Genomic DNA, 21,606 nt, shown 5'->3' on the forward strand with positions numbered 1-21,606 from the left:
GTTTTTATATATCTATGGTTTTATATGGAGTCAGTGGAGTTTGTTAACCCTTTTGGTGTTGGTTCCCCCTAGTGGAATAAAGTTGTAAATACAGAAAGGATGCATGCACTGCATCAATGCATTCTGCATTGATGCAATGCATGCACTGAAGGTATTATTACAGTGGACACAGGCCTATATAAAATAAATAAATAAACAAAGTCATTTAGGTCTGAGAATTTAACTCTTATTTGTATTCCCCCTCTGACATGATGCTCTCGATTTACTGTATGATGTAAGACAGTATCTCGGTTGAACCATGTGAAATGTGTCAAAGGAGGAAGCCCCGTGACTCTGTGACGTCAGGACGTGAAAAGGCGGTTCGCCTTTTATCAGAGATCCACAACAGATCCAAGAGCTCTCACCCCGACGTTACGTCTCTCATGGGTAATTAGATCCCACGAGAGCCTCCTTCATGGACCTCACTTGATAACACAATAACTTTATATTAACTTTGATAAATATAGTTATAGTTAATATATAGTTTAAAAACAAAACAAAACAAAAAAACCTCTTACTTAAAAAAAATCAGTGCTTGAATATTTATTTCACAGATTTCCATCACAGAACAAAAACATGCACTTTACAGGCCTCATCATACCAAAAGACGAGTTTGAAATGGCAATAGTGTCCATAAACATAATAAGACAGTGATTATATGAGAGGGATCAATATATCATACATTCATTTTGATCATTTCTTTTATGTATATGTTTTTATTCTCTACGGAAAAAAGTACATTCGAAATATTCGGAACAATATGTCAAATATGATGAATTTATTGACATATTGACTTAGTAAATGAAATATTCACAAGAAGCCTGAGGAAGATCTTGTTGATCTAAACGTTGAACACTGGATTATGTTCGGGGAGCAAAAATTGCGAAATGTGAAGAACATTTTTAATTTCCAAAGTTGACATCAGAATAACTTAATTTGTAGGCCTAAATATAAAGTTTTCAATAATGTTGACATTTGGATTTCTCTCAGATTCTGAGATCTGAGATTCCTGGCATTGGTGAGGCGATTGTGCAAAAGGACAGCGCATGCGCACGGACCAACGACCACGGTTGCTCCCCGGAAGTGGAAAAGGAATTTCACTCTGGAGTAATACATCTCTCCTTAATAAACGACCTCTTCTGGTGTCTCTGTAAACCATAAACGAGTTCCTCAGACTACGAAGGACGTGTTATACTCGTTAAACTTTAACTCAAGATAGCAGACACTTAATTTAATAATCTCCTTCAGCTAGCAGCAGCATCCTGACCGGAGCTGGAGGCAGGTACAGGTAAGACCCCGTCTTTAAGTAAGCTTAAATACTGAACCTGAAACAAATACCCTTGAGGACCGTGCAGATAAATAAACACCACAAACAGCCTGTATAATAAATATTATTTACACTTTCAGGTGGTAAGTCCTTGTTTATGCTTAATTAGTGTCTGTGTTAGCAAAGTGAGCTCGAGGCTGTTAATTGCTGTCTCGTGCGTCAGAGAGTTGATTCAATCTGGGAAATTATCAAATCAAGACTTCCGTTATTTCATAATACTAAGATTTAAAAAACAGCCAAAGAAAAAAACAGTAAACATAGTGTATTTTATAATAATTGTAACTGGTTAAATGAATCTATAAATGTATTGAGCTTCATTCATAATGATGACAGGTTAGTTTTATACCTGTCTGGTTACAGGTGCTTTATTTCACACCAACACTGTGACGTCAGAGCGTTAACTTAAACATGAGAAATTAAAATACAAAAGATTTAACACTATAGCAACAATAACAGGCAAACTCGTGGAGGAAAAAGAGAAATACACACAGAGAGATAGGGTCAGGTTTTTTTTTTTAACTATAGTAAGTTAATTGTCTTGGTGTCTCCATAATTGACCTATTTGATCTATTGACCAATTTTATTGTGTGTCATCCTCTCGCTGTAATAATTACGAATTTAAACACAGGAGGACTGCAGTCAATCTCCTGTAACCAGCTAGAACAGCAGGACATCAAACCTCCCGCTCCTGAAAAATGAAGCCAATGCATGCTTTTAAATCCTGCAGTTTACTGAGCGTCTGCTTGAGGTTTACCGCCAGGAGCCACAGAAGCCACATACACACCACAGGAAAAAAACAAAACAAAAAAATAACAGTTTTTAGAGGAGAAATGAACACGTTTACAGCCTGGTACAATAACGCCAATCGGTCTGGTTATTGCCATTCAGTGTCAGCTCCAGCCTAAGTTAGGTGGGGGGGCATTGAGACTGCTCTGGGGGGCACAGTTGTGAGTGAATAGTGAGCTAGTCATGCAAAACACAATCTAATGCGACATTTGACAGCTGTGAATGAACATAAAATGATATTGATTTTTAGTTATTTTTACCCACCATGATTGAGAAGACAATGTCGAGGTAGGGACTATATATACTGCCTTGGATACTTGGAGATAAATTAACTATTGGGGGTTCCCGAGCGTAAAACAAGTCCACAACTCATGGGGCAACGTGTTTGGGGGGGCCTGGGTAACCGCCATGGGGGTGCACGTCTGATTTTATTTTTTTTTTCCAAAGGTTTTAAACAGAAGATGTTGTGTCTCATATGTTTGAATCATCAGGATTCTTATTTTAAACACCTAAAATCCATAGATTATGTGTGCTTTAATGTAAAGGTAATTTTGTTTTAATTATAAATCTGCTTCTACAGATGGAGATTTTTGTTGTGGTTTGCGTGACTTTTACATGAGAGCTGTTGTCCAAACACAAACGGTCTTTATCCTCCGCTGTTAGAACCCTCAGTTCCCACATACACTTTTTTTTCTCATGTGATTTTGTGAGGAAGATTTTGTCCCAATAACAGATAAACCCTAATCTCGCCCATGCATTTTGCATACAGTAACTGCCCAGCAGATACCCAATGTAAAAAATCTGAGAGAACATTTACTCAAAGGGGTTTAGCCTTATGAATCCAACTGAAGTCCCCGTTATCAGCACAGAAACGAACAAACACAGACGCCTGGTTGGTTATCATCACTCCCGCTCCGGTGGCGAGCCAGTTTCTTTTGAGTTATGTCTGACCTATCCTTTCCTCATGTCTGAGCAGAAAGAGGAAGCACAGGCAGGCAGAGCGATAAAAGGAGTGGGGCGGTGCCAGCCAGAAGAATGACGGAGAAGAAGGAGCAGGAGACTTAAACAACGCAGAGGGACGCTCGCTGACTCGTTACGATGAGCTCTCCTGCCTCCATCATGGAGCCAGAAGACGCTGCAGCTCGAGAGGATGCCGAATCCCAGCTGACCTACAGGATAGAGCGTCCGGTGTACGATGAAGGCTTCGTCAGGACGAAGCTTCTCCACCGCAAAAAAAACTCCAAAACCCTCCGACAGAGGCTCGCACAACACTGCAGGTGAGTTCACACTGAGGGATTAACCTGTGCATGAACTGCTACGATTGTTTTATTTTATATGCTGCTCAAAAAACTGGATGCAAAAACTTAAGTGTTGGAATCTGTAGAAGAAGTTGGATTTGAAGCATTGATTAAAAAATGTTTATCGACTATTTTGATTATGGATTTATAACAAAAATCACCTGACAAATACTTCACGACTTTATGTTTTGTAAATTCACATATTCTCCCTCATTTCATTTTTCCCTGGAGTGCTCGTTAGACTTCTCCAACTTACAGATTTCATCCGTCTTTTCCCTTCAAGTTGTGACAACAAGTGGAGCTTTAATTATTCGTTTCTTCCATTTCTGGAACAACAATAATGTTTTGACGTCTGAGCTTCGTGACGGCACTATTTATTGCAAACGATAAATAAATAAATAAAAAAAGCAGTCTGAAAAGGATTAGAGTAATCATGAAAGTAACTTGCAGGTTGATTGAAATGGAAAACAATCTTCAATGAAAAATGTTTATTAAAATCTAAGTCACTTTTTATTGTTGAGTAGAAATATTGTACGTGTGTGTAGCACACTGTTAATGTTGGTTAAAGTAAATATCATGGAAGTCTTTAGTGCTGCTGATGCCTCCTACCAAGGTGACAAACGATGACCGAGCAGAACATTCCTGGTTTTAATTTCTGTTTTATGGTCATTAAATCGGTAAAAAGCTTTTATTGACCCCGTCGTCGTCCTGTGCTAACATGACTGATCACTTTTATGATCTCCTACCTGGGAAACCCAACACTCCCATCTTACTCATAGTCACTGTACGTCTTTGGCAGGAAGTCATTCACCACTGAAGATGTGCTGAGAGTTACTGTCCGTATGCAACTCAAAAACTCTGTCCGCTCTCCTGTCTCTACAACAAAGGCAGAAAAAGCCCCAAATTCAATCTTAAAAAATTCTGCAGAAGACTAAAAATAGCAGCACTGGATATGAAATGTATCTAAAATGTTAAAGGTTAAAATAAATAGCAAAACATGACGTTGAGGCTTGTGGGGAATCATGGGAGTGCTTCTGACGAGTTAAACCGACCTGAGGAAGAGAATATGTTTACCGAGTATTCGCCTGCCTTCGTCTTTTTATTTTTATTTTAGTCAGACAATCAAATGTGCTTCTTCCTTTTCTCTTTTCATAGGTGTTCAAATGAAAAGGCCAAGGCAGCACTTTTGAGTTTCCTGCCGATTTTAACGTGGCTGCCATCCTACCCAGTGAAGCAGTTCCTGTTTTCAGATGTGGTCTCGGGTCTCAGCACGGGAGTGGTGCAGCTCCCGCAAGGTCAGGGAGTGATCAAATCCTGTTTGTCTCTGTAGTGAAGCTAAAGGATCACCTGTAAGCCTTAAAATAAATCACTTTGATTTTTTGAATTCAATAATGTCATTTATTCAAAGGCAGCACAGTAAAAAGTGAACCGGCTGATTTGGGTCGGGTTAAAATGTAAACAGCTGCTGACTGCTGAGCGACTCCACAGCTTCCCACTGTCTTTGTTTTTGTATCTCTGCAGCTCTGAGTTTGTGTTTCACGCTCTCTGCTCCTCAGACTCTAATGTTTATTTACCTCTCTCCTCTCCTCTCCTCTCCTCCTACCCCTCCTCTCCTCTCCTCCTACCCCTCCTCTCCTCTCCTCCTACCCCTCCTCTCCTCCTCGTCCCTCCTCTCCTCCTCGTCCCTCCTCTCCTCCTCGTCCCTCCTCTCCTCTCCTCTCTTCTCCTTGTCTCTCTTCTCCTCTCACCTCCTCTCCTCTCCTCCTACCCCTCCTCTCCTCCTCGTCCCTCCTCTCCTCCTTGTCCCCCCTCTCCTCCTTGTCCCCCCTCTCCTCCTTGTCCCCACTCTCCTCTCCTCCTTGTCCCCCCTCTCCTCTCTCCTCTCCTCTCCTCTCCTCCTCGTCCCTCCTCTCCTCTCCTCTCCTCTCTTCTCCTCGTCCCCCTCCTCCTCTCCTCCTCCACAGGTCTGGCCTATGCTATGCTGGCTGCTGTACCTCCGGTTTATGGTCTGTACTCCTCGTTCTACCCTGTCCTGCTCTACACTTTCTTTGGCACATCCAGGCACATATCCGTGGGTGAGAAAATAAACTTAAAGCGTTTTGTAGAAGTTTTATTTTGTTGGTCATAAACTTAAATGATGGCCGTGTTTTCTCCTTATCTGGTCCAACATTTTTTGGTGTTACATTGAGCATTCATTGTTTGCAAAGTCTCCCTTATGTCTGCACCTACCTGTCAGCAGCCGTGTCTGATTGGACTTAAAAAGTTAGTTTGCACTGTTGTTCTTCCTCTCTGACGCTCGTCCTTTTGGCCAAAAGCGTCTGCTAAATGAAATGAAGAATTATAAAGGTCTTTGCTTTTTACTCCTGAAACAGTGGCTGAGTCAAAGACTTTTCAGCACATGCAAATCTTCCTGCCTTTCCTTTCACGAACGCTTTCTTTTGTCCGGATGAAGTCAAAACTGTCATGCTGATAGAATGAGACTCATAACTTTTCATAAGAATGATGAAACATATGAAAGACCAGGATAGGCAGCAGCATAGTGCAAACAGGAGTCTGCTATGATTATAACCGTTCCTGGACTTATATCTCTCTAACTTGTATCACACAAACACAAGCGTGAAGTGACAACTGAGGCGAGCAGTAAAGAGTGAAAGAAGAGAAACCCCGCCCATTTCCTCACAGTTAATGGTTATGAATACATTACAGTCTGCGTTCACATGTTGACTCACGCTGACTTTTCATGGACGTGTAACTACAGAGCTTTCAGGGAACATAAAGTCTGGGTGAACAGGTTTAACTGTTTGTGTTCGTAAATGCACTGAGTCCACCGATGGACTCTGAGATGGACAGAGAGAGAGAGCAGCGCTGTCAAATCAATCCAGAGAAAGCTGCTTAATTCTGCTTTATTTGAACGTTCACTTTGTTAATCAGGGCACAGGAATCATAAATCTCCAAATTCCTAACCTGCTGAGTTATCTCTCTGAACACCAGTGTTTGCATGAAGAGAAGCCAAAGGCTCAACACGCTGCCGTGAGCGGTTACAGGTTGCTAAGATGTGAATCAACAAGCGCTGCTTTAGGTGGGCGGGGTCTCACTCGGGAGTGGACTGTATACAGTAGATATTCCATACAGATATAAGTGATGACCCAACTGTTGGTACTTGACCTATGGTGCAACATTTTCAGTAAAAGTGTCTGTGTGTCATCCACCGTCATCTACAGAAACGGTAGACATTAACAAACTTGTTCTAGTTCTTGTCTGCCGATTTTGCGCAACAGTAGTCTTGTCCTGAGTGGATCCTCAAATCCAGGGTTCAAAGGTTCAAATCCAAACGGTGGCTCCTGTCCTGCATGTCATTTCTCTCTCTCTCTCTCTCTCTCTCTCTACCTGATGTCTGACTCTACCCATCGTCCGATCGCTCCAATAAAGGCACAAAATAAATCTTTAAAAAACTAAATGTGACAACTGTTCCCTCAGCTGAATCAGGAAGTGAAATGTCACTTCCTCATCGCTGTTTGCTGGAGATATGACCATTCCTGAACTCCTGTCACAGAGCGCAGCCGAATAACTGGGCAGCTGTTCAAGTGCTGGGCAGCGATGGCCTTCTCCCGCTCACACAGCGTGCATGACTGACGAGTCACACTGGACTCCACCATGCTGTGTGACACGAATGGGTTTAAGGTGAAATATGTCACCATGACAAAATATGCCCATGTTTAGATTTTTGTTTTACGTGTCCTGAAGGCAGATCACAAACTTTGTTTGTGTTTCAAAGAGTGCACAATCCAAGGCTGCCTTAACGCCAAGCTCCCATCTTTTGTTTTCTTTTCTTTTGCTGCTTTTTAAATGTGGCCCATATCACTCGTGTGAAATGGTCACGGCCCCGCACCGACCTTCATGCGCACGAGACCAACAACAAAGACGTCACATTCGACGCGTTGTGAAGAGAGAGTATTTGATAACAGGCCGAACCGCCCCTGCAGAGCGCTGCATCCTTTACAGCCACTGAGGTAACATCAGGGTGAACGCCTCCTTCAAAGCGCTAATTTGCCGCTTTTTTTTTTCCTTATGCATTTTTGTTGTGTTTCATCCCACCCCTGTTTGTCAATGGTGAATCACTGGAGGTCTCTGAAGGGGTCCGACGCCTCTTCAGACAGCCAGGTTGCTTTCCAGCGTTTGTGCCAAGAACATTTTTATAGACTCAACCTGCCAACTGTATCTGTCTCAGGGCCGTGGGTACGCCAAACGAACTGTCCAGAGATTCTGGAGTCACACGCCGAGACAGATTCTGAAGTGTTTTTAGGGAGCATTTGTGCCTTTTATTGAGAGTGATTGTTCATAGAGAGAGAGAGAGAAAATATGAAGAAGAAAGTGAAGGAGATAGGGGCAGCGACTCTGCAGGATTGTGAAACGTCTCTGACCTGACCCCCCCCCAGTCAGCTGACTGATGTATTCCAGGAAAGGACTCCAAGTCTTCTCAGATGTCAGCTCTAACCTTTAAGTCAATCTGATCGCTGGACTAAATGAACCAAACCTACTCAACCTGTTTTTTTTTGTTTTTTTTTTAAACAAAAGATCTACTCAAGTGAACCCTTTTAATTTAACTTTGATTAAATTCAGTCTAAAAGAAGGTTGCGATGGAGACGATCTCTTAACTTCTGGCAGAGAGTGAGAGGGAATAACTGGGCTGTTGTTCAAGTGCTGGGCACGACGGCCTTTTAGTTCAGATAAACACGTCATGTGATCTTCGTTTACAGCAGAACCAAGTCTGAAGAAAAGTCAAACTTCATAGGTCAGTGATCACAAAGTCTGCGGGATGATTGTCCTGTGTTCATGTGTTTTGATCTGCAGGCACCTTCGCAGTCATAAGTCTGATGATCGGAGGGGTTGCAGTGAGGGAAGCACCAGACTCCATGTTTTACATCACGCCTGCAAACGGATCCAACATGTCTGCCGTCCTCGACGTGGAGGCTCGTGATGCAAGGAGGGTTCAGGTGGCTGTCGTGCTCACAACGCTGGTGGGAATCATACAGGTCAGTTTTAAAAAAACAACAACCAACACGTCCCGGTAAAGGGAACAAGCCAACTGAAATGTTCTCACGCTCTAAAACACTGTTTATCCGAAGCAGCAGGATCACTGTTGTTAAACCCACACTTTGATTTTAATGTTTTTATTTGAAACTGTTCTTGTGCAGCTCGTTCTCATCGCCCTCTTTTTTTTCTTACTTTCTTTGTCCTTTCTCTCAGTTTGTCCTAGGTCTTCTCAGGTTTGGCTTTGTGGCGATCTACCTCACGGAGCCCCTGGTGCGCGGCTTCACCACGGCTGCAGCTGTGCACGTTGTCGTCTCTCAGTTAAAGTACCTGCTGGGGGTGAAAACGCAGCGCTTCAGTGGACCTCTTTCTGTCATCTTTGTACGTTTGTTTTATAGATCCTAGAAAGTTAAACGACTGCAAGACGAGCTAGAGATAAAGAAGAATTTGTTTTATTTCAACCTTTTCTAGATTTGGTTTGTTGTATGTTATATATTCAGTTTAACTTTTTTGATATATTTTCTCTTGCTCCAGAGCTTAAAGGCGGTCCTCAGTGACATCACCAGCACGAACGTCACCACCCTCCTCCTTGGTCTCTCGTGCCTCATATTCCTGTATGTGGTCAAAGACCTCAACGAGCGCTTCAAGAAAAAACTGCCCATTCCTATTCCTGGAGAAATCATCGTGGTCATCGTGTCCACCGGCGTCTCGTTTGGACTTTCCTTATCAAACGACTACAAGGTGGACGTGGTTGGAAAGATTCCAACAGGGTACGTTTTTTGTGAAGGGGAAAACTTCGATTAAATCAAACATGTTTGATGACATTTCAACTTGACCTTTTTGAATGTGAAACCACCGTTAGCTTGTTCTGTTCTCAGGCTTCTCCCTCCCGCTGCCCCGGTGTTCTCCCTGTTGCCCAATCTGGTCACAGACTCCTTCGCTGTAGCAATCGTGGGATTCTCAATGGGCATCTCGCTCGCAAAGATCTTTGCCCTGAAGCACGGCTACAGCGTCGACGGAAACCAGGTGGGAATAGAAATCGAAGGAGCTGTAGATACAGGAACAAAGAAGTCTGTTTACACGAAACTGAAGTAACTGGGTTACTGTTTGCCTCTTCCAAACCAGGAGTTATTTCTCAAACATCGTCTGCAAATGAAACAGGGAGACTTGTAAAAACAATATTAAACTGCTTTAGAAAGCTGATTCCTGTTGGGTAAACTAAACTCAGCTAATGAGCATGTGTAAGGCAGGAGAGGGTGAGGGGATCAACACATGTAGTGATGCTGCAAAGAGAGAAAGATGTTAACTGAAGGGTTTTATGAGGTGTCCTGAGATGATGTTCAGGAATTTGTATCATACAAATAAAGATCGATCGAATAATTTAAAAAAAAATGGAGCAAAACGCTCCCCCTAAATCGTCAGTAATGCTTCAAAAAAACGTGAACTGTGATGTTTTTCCCCGTGGTCACTGGACCTGCTGCACGTGTACAAACATTTACAGCAACCAGGTTAACACAGTTCATGTAAACAGGGTCTCTGATTACATGTCGTTCAGTAAATAAAGAAGGGAACTTAATTATTATTTTTCAAGCACCAATTCATAACAAGAGTCATCTGGAGATGCTTTACAAAAGACCTCACTCACTGTAAAGGAAATGAGTACAGATATGTAGGAAGTTGTATTCCTCGCCGCTGAGGTGGAGGTCGGAGCAGGCCGTGCATGGAAGAGGACGGTGAAAAATCTTCCTTTCAGATTTTTACTTCTGGTCCTGTAATCATTTCATTGAACAATGTGAGGTCTTGTTTTGTGCTACATGTTTAGTGTTGTGGTTGGTGGTTGAGGCGACACAGGTTGTGCACAGGTGAAGCTGAGGGCGAGACATGACTCGTCATATTTTTCTAGTATATGTAACCTCTGGTGTAGATGTCATTGTCTGCCGCCTTACGTTTCCCTGGAAGTCTTCTCACTAAATTCGCCATGCTTTGCTGGAGGGGATGGAGGGCCATGCTTTCCCTCCCGTTAAAAACCTTGAGCCCTCCAAAGGTACCACCGGCCCCACTTTGGGAATTATGTTTTTTGGTCTGAATCACTTTGGAAAAAAATGTACTTTTTTTTCATTTGCGTTTAAATGGTTATTATCACTAAAAACAAACAAGCAACAAGCACATGCAGGTTTATGCTACAAAAGTACGACCTACACCTGCTTCATGAAGAGTGTGAGCTCCGATGATGCATGAAAACATAGGCTGCACTTTGTGTAGAATAAGTCACTGATTGTTCACTAGATGTAATGATTGATCCTCTGCGTTTCACCCACAATTTATAGGTCAAATCAGGTCTGTCCTGTAACCTCTCTTCGAACGGGAACAGTTCATCAAACACGCAGACGTGATCCAAAATAAAAAGCTGCTGGTATTTGTATTGCAACATAATGTAAACCTAAACATACACAGTATGTTCTGGCTGAAGCCTGTCATTAACACGCCATCACACTGCCTCTCTACCTCGACGCACATAAAAAATAATTACAAATAAAATGCAGGAGAAATAAATAAACGAGCGGCTCCTACTCACCGGCTCTTAATTGTTCTCACAAAATCAATTTCTGAGATTATTTCTAAAAATGCTTTAAAACTTTTTCTCCTCTGCCAAACGAGCTGCTTCACTTTTATCCATCTTTGATTTTTTTCTGACAACAAACGTTCATGTTTTGTTTTTTTTCAGGAGCTGATTGCACTCGGCCTGTGTAACTTCATCAGCTCTTTCTTCCAAACCTTCGCCATCACGTGCTCCATGTCGAGGAGCCTGGTGCAGGAGAGCACGGGGGGGAAAACTCAGGTAACACACACACGCACGCACAGGAGCGCTCACGCCGTCTCACTCGGTTTAATTTGTGTTGTAAATCTTTGATATGAATTAACGATGGCCTGACACTGATATCGACGCGTGTGTTCAGATTGCTGGGCTGCTGGCGTCTGTGGTGGTGCTGCTGGTGGTTGTGGCCATCGGTTTTGTCTTCCAGCCGCTCCCTCAGGTCGGTGAAATGACGAAGCAGACTACGAAGGGTGTTTTCTAATGAGTGTTTGTTGATCGATCTGCTCTGTTTTTCAGACTGCGTTGGCCGCCATCATCATGGTGAACCTGTTGGGGATGTTCAAACAGTTCAGAGACATTCCTAGTCTGTGGAGGACGAGCAAGATCGAACTGGTGAGTCTGTCAAATATATCTCCATGGTAGAGTCGATTGTGTAGTGATGTCCTTTGTTCCTTTGTAACGGTGCCAGAATAAATGCTGACACGCAGCCTCAAACATTGCCCACAACACGCCACCTGATGTTCAGGTCACGTGCAGCCTGACGTGACTTCAAATTAATGTCTGTCGTTCTTCCTCTCTTCACTTATTCGATGTATGTGATTAGAAGAAAAGAGCTCTACTTTGAAAATCGTCCTGGAGCAACATGAGTTCAACACTTAATGTATGTCTGCAGTCGAAACAGCGGGATGCTTTTGTAGTTTTTCTTCCACTTTTTTTAAGCCAATAAGAAGCATTTGAATAATCACAAAGGGTAAAAACTGTACGCACTCATTCAAAGCTTCATCTGAAGGCAGCTGGACTGCTGTAAGCTCTTGAAGACGGCTTCTTCAGTTCTGAACTGTCTGCTGGGCGGAGCTCAAAACCTCCAGCCGTCTGTGGGTCGACTCTTTTGAGCTGAAGAAGCCTTTCAGAGGAGAGGTGAAACGTCTTCAACCAGTTGCCTTTCAATCGAGCTTTAAATTTAAAAGGACCTGGATGAACCTTCAGACATGTACGCACTAATTATAAGAGGCTTTATATGGCGTGCTGGTGACGCTGTCCTGTGAAGAGCAAAAGAGGAATTTTTCTCTTCTTCTGGTATTCTTAATGCGTTGTTACTTCTTCTCTCTCTCAGGTCATCTGGCTGGTAGCCTTCGTAGCGTCTGTGCTGCTGGGCCTGGACTACGGCCTTCTGGTGTCGCTCACATTCGCCATACTGACAGTCATCTACAGAACTCAGAGGTACTCATATTCATGTTAGGCAGCATATTTTCTCTCATGATAAGAAATTCATTTATTTTAACTGAGGGCGTTCTTCTTGTGTTTCAGCCCTAAAAGTGGCGTCCTGGGTCATGTTCCCGACTCAGGCCTGTACTGTGACGTGGACGATTATGAAGAGGTAGAAACACAAACGTCTAAACTGAGACCACATACTACACACTGCCTGCTAGATACCCAACATATACATACTGCATACTAACCAAAGCGTTAGTGTGCTGTTAATAACAAAGTCAAATATGGGTCTCGCGACATGCTTCCGGTCCGAGGTCAATTCGATGTGCTAGCATCAAGCTAGCGTGACCGTCGTTCTTTAAATATAATGTAACACAAACAATGCAATTTAATGCAAACAATCATTACTAAAACAGACACATAATCATTTTAATATTATCTGCATGTCTCGGCTTTAATTTTAAACCAGAGCTCCGCACTGGACAGTCTGAGAGTGGCAGTGCATTGTGGGACGGTTGGATATTTGTCATAGACACAAAGTTGTAGCATCCTATGATTTATGATCATGTTGTCCATGGTCTACGTGATTAAACTGTTTCTGGATCGTCTGATCTCTAAACGTCTCGGGTGTCTCGTGTTCTTGTTCCCAGGCGGCTGAATATGAGGGGATTAAGATTTTCCACTTCAACTCTTCGATCTACTTTGCCAACAGCGACCTCTACGTGAACTCTCTCAAAGAGAAGGTAAACCCACCGTGTGTGTGTGTGTGTGTGTGTGTGTGTGTGTGTGTGTGTGTGTGTGTGTGTGTGTGTGTGCGTGTGCGTGTGCGTGTGCGTGTGTGTGTGATTTAATGATTGGGGAGATTATGAACAATTTAATGTTCTCACGTTGTTTACTTTATGAAAGCCATAATTACTGTAACGCAGACTCACGGATGAAATGTTTGAACAGCTTCAAGCAAACATTTGTAATGTGACGTGAACAGAGTGATGGAGAGAGGATTTCCTCACTCTCTCAAATCAAAGTCCTCAAACCCAAACGTGCAGAAAGTAGCTTCAAAAACAGAGATACTGAACTCAGCTGTCCTCTTGATTCACATTTAGACAATAAAAGAAAAGAACAAAAGAGAGTCTGACTTCCTTTTTCGCAGCTTTATCTTAATCGTTACACTTGTTTGTTTCTTACAGACTGGCGTAAACCCCGAACAATTACAAGCTGCTCGAAAAGCCCTGAAGAAACGGCTTGAGAAGGATTACAAACACAACTCTCCTCTGAAGATCTGTGCGAAGGTGAGTCCTCGTCTCCCGTCCCCTCGCGCCGTCCTCACTGAGATCACAATGTTCTCCGCCAGCTTTGTTGACGGTGTAAATATGCCGCCAGCAGCTTTGTAAAAACTTGTTTCCAAAGCTGAGTTCATGCTAGCAGCGTGTGACTGACTCATCGAGACAGAATGTCAGGATTGTCACCGTGGTAACGAGATAAACTGATTACCTTTTCATAGTGAACGTATGTCTATGGCTGCCTGCGTTTGAAAACACATAACAGTGTTTTCCACAGTGACTCGATGCCGGGGTGGATCGACGTACTTTTTACTTTTCTCTTACAGTGTATTTTAATATCAGGCTTGTTTTTATATCAAATGTGTTTTTCCCTATGAATTAATTTGGTTTTTGCAGCAAGCAACTTTAATCTGCACAAACATGAACACAAAATAAAGTTCCATTTGATATTATGTTATTTACAGGAGTCAGCAGCTTAGATCGATTTGTAAGACAGGTGTACGGACAGTGGACTCTCTCGCTCTCTCGCTCTCGCTCTCTCTCTCGCTCGCTCTCTCTCTCTCTGAAGCTGGTGTGACTCTGCTCTCTTGGTTTTGCTTCCTCTCATCTCTCTGCAGGAGTCGAGAGGAATGATTTCTTTAAGTGGCAGTTTCGTTATGTTGCACAGAGGCGTGACGCCTGAACTCTCTGCTGAGAGATCCGATATAAACTTCATGGGCTCTTATTTATAAGTTCAGTACAGGAGGAAGATGACTTTAATGCTGTTTGGTTTGTTGCGGTTTTACGCTCTTTTGGTGAAAGGCGTCTGAACCAGCAGGCTCCTGAGACACTTCTCTGTCGCCCCCCGGTGGTTGAACGAATCCAAATTTTATTTGATTTGCTGAGTCTCTTTACAACTTTGAGTAAAAGACTCAGCTCTCATCACCTCTATGATGATGACAATGGTTTTGTTTTTGAGATTGTTTCTTTAGAGCTCCGGAGAACAGTCGTCGATGATGTGCTCTGCCTCTGGTCACTTCCTGTAAGCTCCTTACTTGTGTTGTTGTTATTCTCTGTACGTCGCTTTGGATAGAAGCGTCTGCTCGAGGAATTGAAGAATTGTAATTCTTTGCGCATGTTTCTTTGGTTTCAGTATAAGGAGCCTGTTGTGACCCATGAGGTATTGTCCCCAAACCACCTGGAGGACGAGCAGAGGAACGGCCAGCTCGTGGACCGACGCAGCGAGTCGGACTTAGAGGAGGCCGTCTTCCTCGCACCTCTCGGCGCCATCCACTCCGTCGTCCTGGACTGGACCTCTGCCAGCTTCATCGACTCCGTGGGAGCCAAAGCCATCAAACAGGTTCATCCCTCGCGTCACTAGATGCTATTTCGTGCTCAACAAGTGTCAATGACTTCTTTTAGTTTGGAGAACTGATGCCGTATCTGTCTGTGCAGGTGATCAGGGAATACGCTGCTGTGGATGTGAAAGTGGTTATAGCCGGCTGCAGCAGTAAGTATTCACCTCTCTGCAAAGACAAACAGTCACTTCTGACTGTCAGCCATTCAAACTGGAAGTATTAGAACAGTTGCTCCTTAACATACACTTTACTCTTTTTAAAATGCAGCCAAACCTGAATGATCTGTTTGATCTAGACGAACATTACAGGTGTTTCTAAACAACAGTAAACAGAAGGTTCTTCTGTTTTTTTTTCCATGTGATGATTAACTGACTTTGTTGGAGGGCATATGCAAACATGTCGCACCATTTTCGTGCACCACTGTGACGAGGAATCACATACAACTTTTTGCATAGGGAGGGGAGATGACTTTTACCCTCTGTTAGCTACACACACATATGCTTAAATACACACATACATGCTCAAACAGGATCCTAGTATGGACATGCATTGATGCATCTACAGACTGAGTCCTGTGCTCTACAGACTGAGCTAGACAGGCATTTCTGAATAAAGCAGATGGAGGTAAATAAAGAAGAATAACTTGAAACATAGAGAGCCAAAGTCGTCCAGAAAAACAGCCTCTAAAATGTAAGCATTCTTTGAATGCAATCTCCCGAAACCTGAGGTTGTTCAGAAAAACTGCACAGAATATGAAACGTTAAGAAACATTTTTATTTCTCAGTCTCTGCAGCAGAAAGAAACGTACAATTAAAAACATTTTAAAGCTGAAACCTTTAACTGTAAAACATTTTCTTTGCACCAAAGTTATTAAACATTTTGAAACAATCAGCAAACGCCTCTGTTGCATCAGGTCTTAAAGGCAGAAGCATGTCAGCGTCTCCCTCTTAAAGGTATATACACACAAACAATGCATCCAGCCCTGCACTGCAGCCCTGTAGTCTCTGTTTGTTTCTGCAGAAAGGCTGTTTAAACTTTGAAACACTCTTTATATGATATAAGTTCATCTATAGATGTCCTTTTTCTTTAAAATGTAGCAGTGATGTCTTTGTTGTATTTTTTTTGTCCAGAATTTTCCAGGCCCGACATTGAAAGTGTCTTTTTGTTTGTCATGAAATCAAACTGACGTTATTCGTTTAGCTTGAACGAGAATAAAATCTGACGTATCGTGTGTTTTTTAATCCCAAAGGAAGTCTCATGACTGAGCTGGACAGCTTGCAGTTTTTCACCGGGGTCATGACTCCAGAGATGGTGTTCCCCACCGTCCACGATGCCGTGCTGCGATGTCTTCACTTTAAGCCCCGCCCATCAGCTGCTCCAAACCAATGACACAACAGCAGTGACAGAAGCCTAACATGGATTTCAGAGGTCTCTTTATTCAGGTCTATTCAGCTGTTGTGTGGGTGATCTCTGCTATGACAGCAGACATGTACTTAGCGATCATTCATATTGAATAGAGCAGTGTTCGTAACGTCAAAAAGACACCAGGGCAAGTTAAAGAGGCTCCAGGCTGATAAGAAATTCACTGTTGAGTTTCCTGCTGACATTCCCACAGCCTTAAAGCCATTGCACACCAAGCAGCACCTGAAATTGAAGCACCTTAAAAAAATAGAAACAGGTTGTGTTGAGTCTGACTAACCCTAACCCATGCATCCTTTTGTGTACCGACATCAAACATCCCGCCAGCTGCTGTTCACGATCAGTTGATTCAGAAATATTTGGTGTGGTTCCATTATAGAGATCAGCGTATTAAACTGGACCACTGACATACTGAAAAGCCCCTGGAAGCGATCAGGATTAATTGTGCAGCTAAAAAAAAAAAAATCAGATCAACTCATCTGTGTGATGAATTCTCAAAATGATTAGTAAAATTAATAGAGGACTCTTTATGCAGTGGCTGTGCGTAATGTTTCTTATTGGATCTGAAAAATATCCGAAATAAACAGACTTGGTGTGCAAAGGCCTTTATTCCTCTGAGATTGTTTAGTGACAAACTTTTTAAGTTTTTGTCTGTACTGAATAGGACAGCTGAAGAGAGACAGAGCAGGCGATGACATGCAGCAGGTCAGATTCAAACCCGCTGCCACTAGGACTTTATCCTCCGTACTGTACATGGGCAGCGTGACACAACCTGCACTCCCACAGAGGTACTTTTTCACCGCTCTTTTTAAGAGAAGTGGGCGAAGAACTGAGACAGACAAGTGTCTGCTGTTCTGGTTCATGTGACCTGAAGGAGGAGTTCTCCAAGTTCCTCGACACTGACTCTATTTTCAAGCTGTTAACAAATGTTTAAAGTTACTGAGAACTTGTGTAGTGATGGATATCAGAGTAGGTTTTCTGCTGTATTTTGGTGTCAGTGTATTTTAACCACGAGTACTATCATTGTTGTTACAGTATATTTGCACTGATGTATGAAAAACTATTGTTAAACATGCTGCCAGTGAACGTTTTCTTATTTTCTGAAAAAGTTGTGCTGTTACTGACACAGGATGCCTTTGAAAAGTGACCATGTGGTTATTTTACAAATCACTGAGACTCAAATCTGGAATAAACTTTATTTTTATGTGAACAAAAATGACAACGGACAGTTATTTTTTTTTTACTTAGTTTGACAGGAAAAAAAAAAAAGCCAAACAGGATTTTCTCTCACACATAAACACACTCTTAGTTGTAGGTCATGTATCTCGGGGTGGCGCTGAACTTGGCGTAAGACTTGATGACCTTGTTGACGGCCTCCAGGAAGTCTTTCTCTGTGGCGATCTTCCTGCGGGCTCTGATGGCGAACATGCCGGCCTCTGTGCACACGCTGCGGATCTCAGCGCCTGGAGAGGAAGCACACACGTCAAAAACTGCTGACGCCACACTTCTCATAACCGACAGGAGATGGTGGGTAGAAGGTCAGTCTTTCATGACATGTAGGCGTCAGCTTTGACTTTTATAGAGACGGTCTTTACTGACAGCTGAGATAAAACTGCATCACATGATGATCCTTTAAATAAAGTTTTATGCATTTATAACTTATTAACTTCAATTCAACATGGATTTACCGGCTTAATATTTTCCCAACACTTGCATACGTTTGATCTTTTCTAAAGAGGAAACATTTTTCTCATGACAGGGACGAGATGTTGTGACAGTGCACCCTTGTGGCCACACATCCAAACTACACCCCCGACAAATAAAAGTTAAAATTGTAACCAGATCAGAGTAACTAAAAACTCAGGTTTCAGCATGAGAACATTTATGATACTTGTGTTGCGTGTAGCTTTCAGAATTAGAAGCTCGCTGAGCTTAAAAGTGACTTGTCAATGAAATGTGCAAACGGGAGTAAACATGTGAACACGAGTCTACAGAGGAGACGGATGTAGTGCGTCTTACCGGTGCTGTTGGGGCAGAGTCGAGCCAGCAGCTCAAAGCGAATGTCTCTCTCCACACTCATTGAGCGAGCGTGGATTTTAAAGATGTGAGTGCGACCCTGAAACACAGAACACACAGCTAAGGAACTACAAAAAGGACCTGCTACGCTATAAGGGCTACACAAAAAAAACCCTACAAATTCTAAACGAGGAGAAAAAGAGATCCGTTTTTATTGTTGAATCCTGAGAACACGTCTGCAGAACTTGTGAACTCACCTCCAGGTCCGGCAGGCTGAACTCGATCTTTCTGTCCAGACGTCCGGGTCTCATCAGAGCCGGGTCCAGCGTGTCCGGTCTGTTGGTGGCCATGAGAACTTTGATGTTTCCTCGGGGGTCGAAGCCGTCCAGCTGGTTGATGAGCTCCAGCATGGTCCTCTGGACTTCATTGTCTCCACCGGCACCGTCGTCAAAACGAGCACCTGGCAGAATAAAAATAATGTTCCCGTTAAAGTGAAGCTCCCGTATTTCAGTTGTTGAAGATTGTTTTGGGGTTTTTATCAGACAGGACATCTATAGATGGGCGGAGACGTGCACCAGGACTCGAACTTTGTGCGCCTGCTCTACCAACCGAGCCAAACCAGTGCTACGACATGACACGCCATTTCCCTAATGAGAAGAATTCAAGCCTTTGGAAAGCATCAATATACGCCGTGTATGACAACGTGACAGTTGGCGAGTCATACCTCCAATGGCGTCAATTTCATCAAAGAAGATCAGACAGGCCTTCTTGGTCCTGGCCATCTCGAACAGTTCACGAACCATCCTGGCTCCCTTTAAACAAACAGGAAATCCACAGTGAGTGTCTACGTATGAGAAATGTATTTAAGCTGCCACCGTTATCTGCCTGCGTGTTCCTCACCTCTCCCACATACTTCTGCACCAGCTCAGAGCCGATGACCCTGATGAAGCAGGCGTCCGTTCTGTTGGCCACAGCACGGGCACACAGGGTCTTTCCTGTGCCTGGTGGGCCGAACAGCAGAACGCCTTTAGGAGGCTCGATACCCAGATTGACAAACCTCTCAGGCTGGAGAACAGAGGACAAACAACGATTGGGTCAGGATAGAGGAATGGATTTAAGTAAGCAGGAAACAAGTGTGTTAATGAGGCCGTGTAAGTTTGTTTATTTATAGACACTCACATGGAGAAGGGGGGTCTCAACCACTTCTCTCAGCTTCTCAATCTGCTCCTTACATCCACCAACATCGCTGTAGGTCACATCAGGCTTCTCCTCCACCTACGACATCAGAACAGAGGATTCTTACTGTACATGGAAGCCAGATGCTCACACAAAGTGCCCACAGGTGGAGGCTGGCTGTCACATTTCCAGAAAGAGGAATTGGTTGAACGCTCTACCTGCATCATGGTGACCGTGGGGTCGATCTTAGGAGGCAGGGGAATATGGATCTGATACTTGTTCCTGTCAACACTGGATAAAAAAAAAAGGAGAAGATCAATTTAGCGGTTTTACACGACTTAGAAACTTTCAGACATTAAAACAACATCTTACTCACCCGACTCTCATGCCCTCCTCGATGTCAGTCGGGGCCACCTGGTCGCTCAGATCCACCACAAACTTGGCAAACTGTTTGACATTGATGATGTATTTGGGGTCCTCGGAGTCTGCGTTTATTATTTTTGTGCATCTGTTGGAGTGATACATATACAGGAGAGTTATTTATACTAAAACATATCAGCTGTCTTTGATAAACTACTGATAGTTCACTATCTGGGCACCTGGAGAAATACATCTGTGACTGGCATATGCTGGTGTTAATGTATTACATTCCTCAGAGGTAATATCTCTTTAAAGTCAGCAGGAAAAGCAAAATATGCATGTATGAAATATGGCCCCTTCATCCATATCAGACTTAAACTAAATAATCAAAGGTTGCTTTACCTTGCTACCTGCAGTGGCTGTTCACTCTGCAGAGTCTGTTTGTCAGCAGCCAGATCCCATAGAGCTGGAGGAGCCAGGCCGGTGTCGGACTCCTTAATGCCTGTGAACACCACAAACAAAAACTTCAAATACAAGCGTCTATTAGTTACACCTGACAGATCTTCAATGTGCACAGTCGACAGTGTTTTTAAACCCATGTGCAGTAGTGCACATTACAAGGATACTAATGTACAGTTTACACTCTGTTATTGAGAGACATGTAACACACACACCCCGCTGAATTATGACCTGTGTGTGTGTACTCACCTGTGAGCTCGTTGATCTTTTTGAGCAGCTGCTGGATGTCATCTTCTACCTGTTTGATCTGTCTGGAGTAAGTACTTTGACCCTGAAAACAAACATCACATTTAAACACCTTCGAAAGGAAGCATACCTCAGATCTGACCTATCTAAAATTAAATAAACCTATTTGACCTATTAAACAGTTTAATAAACACTTACATAAGTTTTGAGCAGAGCGATGTCTCCTTCATCCAGAGCTGAAAACAACATGAAGGAGTTAGCATGGCTCCACAGTGGGCCGCGAGCAGCCATGCAGCTTATTTCATCATGTTTATTTATTTTATTCATGCTGTCCTTGTTGCAAACATCTTAATTTGTTAAATGTAGTAAATATGTTAAAAATGTAAAGGCATATTTTGGTGTATCGGGATAGCGCTAACGTTAGCTACAATGCTAACATCTATGTTCCCTGTTTTTTAAAGTTGCTCTTTTACCTCTGATGGGTAAGTCATCCTTCTCCTCTTCTTTAGTCTTCCTCTGGTCGTCTCCTAAATAATCGGGCATATTTGAATTTAGATTAAACTGTTTCTGACCCCAAAAATAAAACAACGAGCTACTTCAGCGGGCAGACTGAACCATTACACAGCAGCTTTGAACTTCCGCTGACGTCATCCACTCACAGGAAATGCAGGTCGGAACATTTATAAGGATGAACATTCAATCGTTATAATTACTTTTAATTAACAAACTACTTTAAGATTTATATTGCGATGGCAAAATAAAAGCAGAACAACCAAACTAACCAAAAAACAACAAAACAAAAATC

At 42.9% G+C, this 21,606-nt stretch overlaps 3 protein-coding genes across 4 annotated transcripts in view; 1 reads left to right on the forward strand and 2 right to left on the reverse strand.

The window, feature by feature from the left end:
- Positions 1 to 1,631, reverse strand: part of LOC306818103 (serine/threonine-protein phosphatase 6 regulatory subunit 2-like) — a gene marked incomplete at its 3' end in the record, with an annotated part of 58,110 nt that extends 56,479 nt beyond the window's left edge. Inside the window, exon 1 of the mRNA XM_079335476.1 lies at positions 1,628 to 1,631. The remainder of the gene's footprint in view (positions 1 to 1,627) is intronic.
- Positions 1,102 to 17,760, forward strand: slc26a5 (solute carrier family 26 member 5). Of its 2 annotated transcripts, XM_079335021.1 has the most exons (19): positions 1,102 to 1,327; positions 3,129 to 3,429; positions 4,606 to 4,745; positions 5,415 to 5,525; positions 8,302 to 8,483; positions 8,698 to 8,862; positions 9,016 to 9,251; positions 9,360 to 9,507; positions 11,207 to 11,320; positions 11,439 to 11,516; positions 11,594 to 11,689; positions 12,411 to 12,517; positions 12,605 to 12,674; positions 13,159 to 13,251; positions 13,696 to 13,797; positions 14,747 to 14,809; positions 14,921 to 15,127; positions 15,223 to 15,277; positions 16,375 to 17,760. In XM_079335021.1, exons 2-19 carry the CDS (start codon positions 3,251 to 3,253, stop codon positions 16,512 to 16,514), a joined length of 2,286 nt encoding a protein of 761 aa, XP_079191147.1. In that variant the 5' UTR covers positions 1,102 to 1,327; positions 3,129 to 3,250; the 3' UTR covers positions 16,515 to 17,760. The 2 variants fall into 2 exon arrangements, with proteins under 2 accessions (XP_079191147.1, XP_079191148.1); XM_079335022.1 differs by lacking the exon at positions 14,747 to 14,809 and having other exon boundaries at positions 1,104 to 1,327.
- Positions 17,727 to 21,468, reverse strand: psmc2 (proteasome 26S subunit, ATPase 2). The gene is made up of 12 exons (XM_079335037.1): positions 21,275 to 21,468; positions 21,000 to 21,037; positions 20,805 to 20,886; positions 20,499 to 20,598; positions 20,113 to 20,244; positions 19,955 to 20,027; positions 19,740 to 19,835; positions 19,461 to 19,625; positions 19,285 to 19,372; positions 18,818 to 19,020; positions 18,564 to 18,660; positions 17,727 to 18,007 (listed from the first exon to the last, which is right to left on the reverse strand). Exons 1-12 carry the CDS (start codon positions 21,342 to 21,344, stop codon positions 17,850 to 17,852), a joined length of 1,302 nt encoding a protein of 433 aa, XP_079191163.1. The 5' UTR covers positions 21,345 to 21,468; the 3' UTR covers positions 17,727 to 17,849.
- Positions 21,469 to 21,606: the final 138 nt, after the last annotated feature.

The sequence above is a fragment of the Symphodus melops genome, assembly GCF_947650265.1.
Source record: "Symphodus melops genome assembly, chromosome: 22".
In the NCBI taxonomy this organism is placed as follows: Eukaryota; Metazoa; Chordata; class Actinopteri; order Labriformes; family Labridae; genus Symphodus; species Symphodus melops.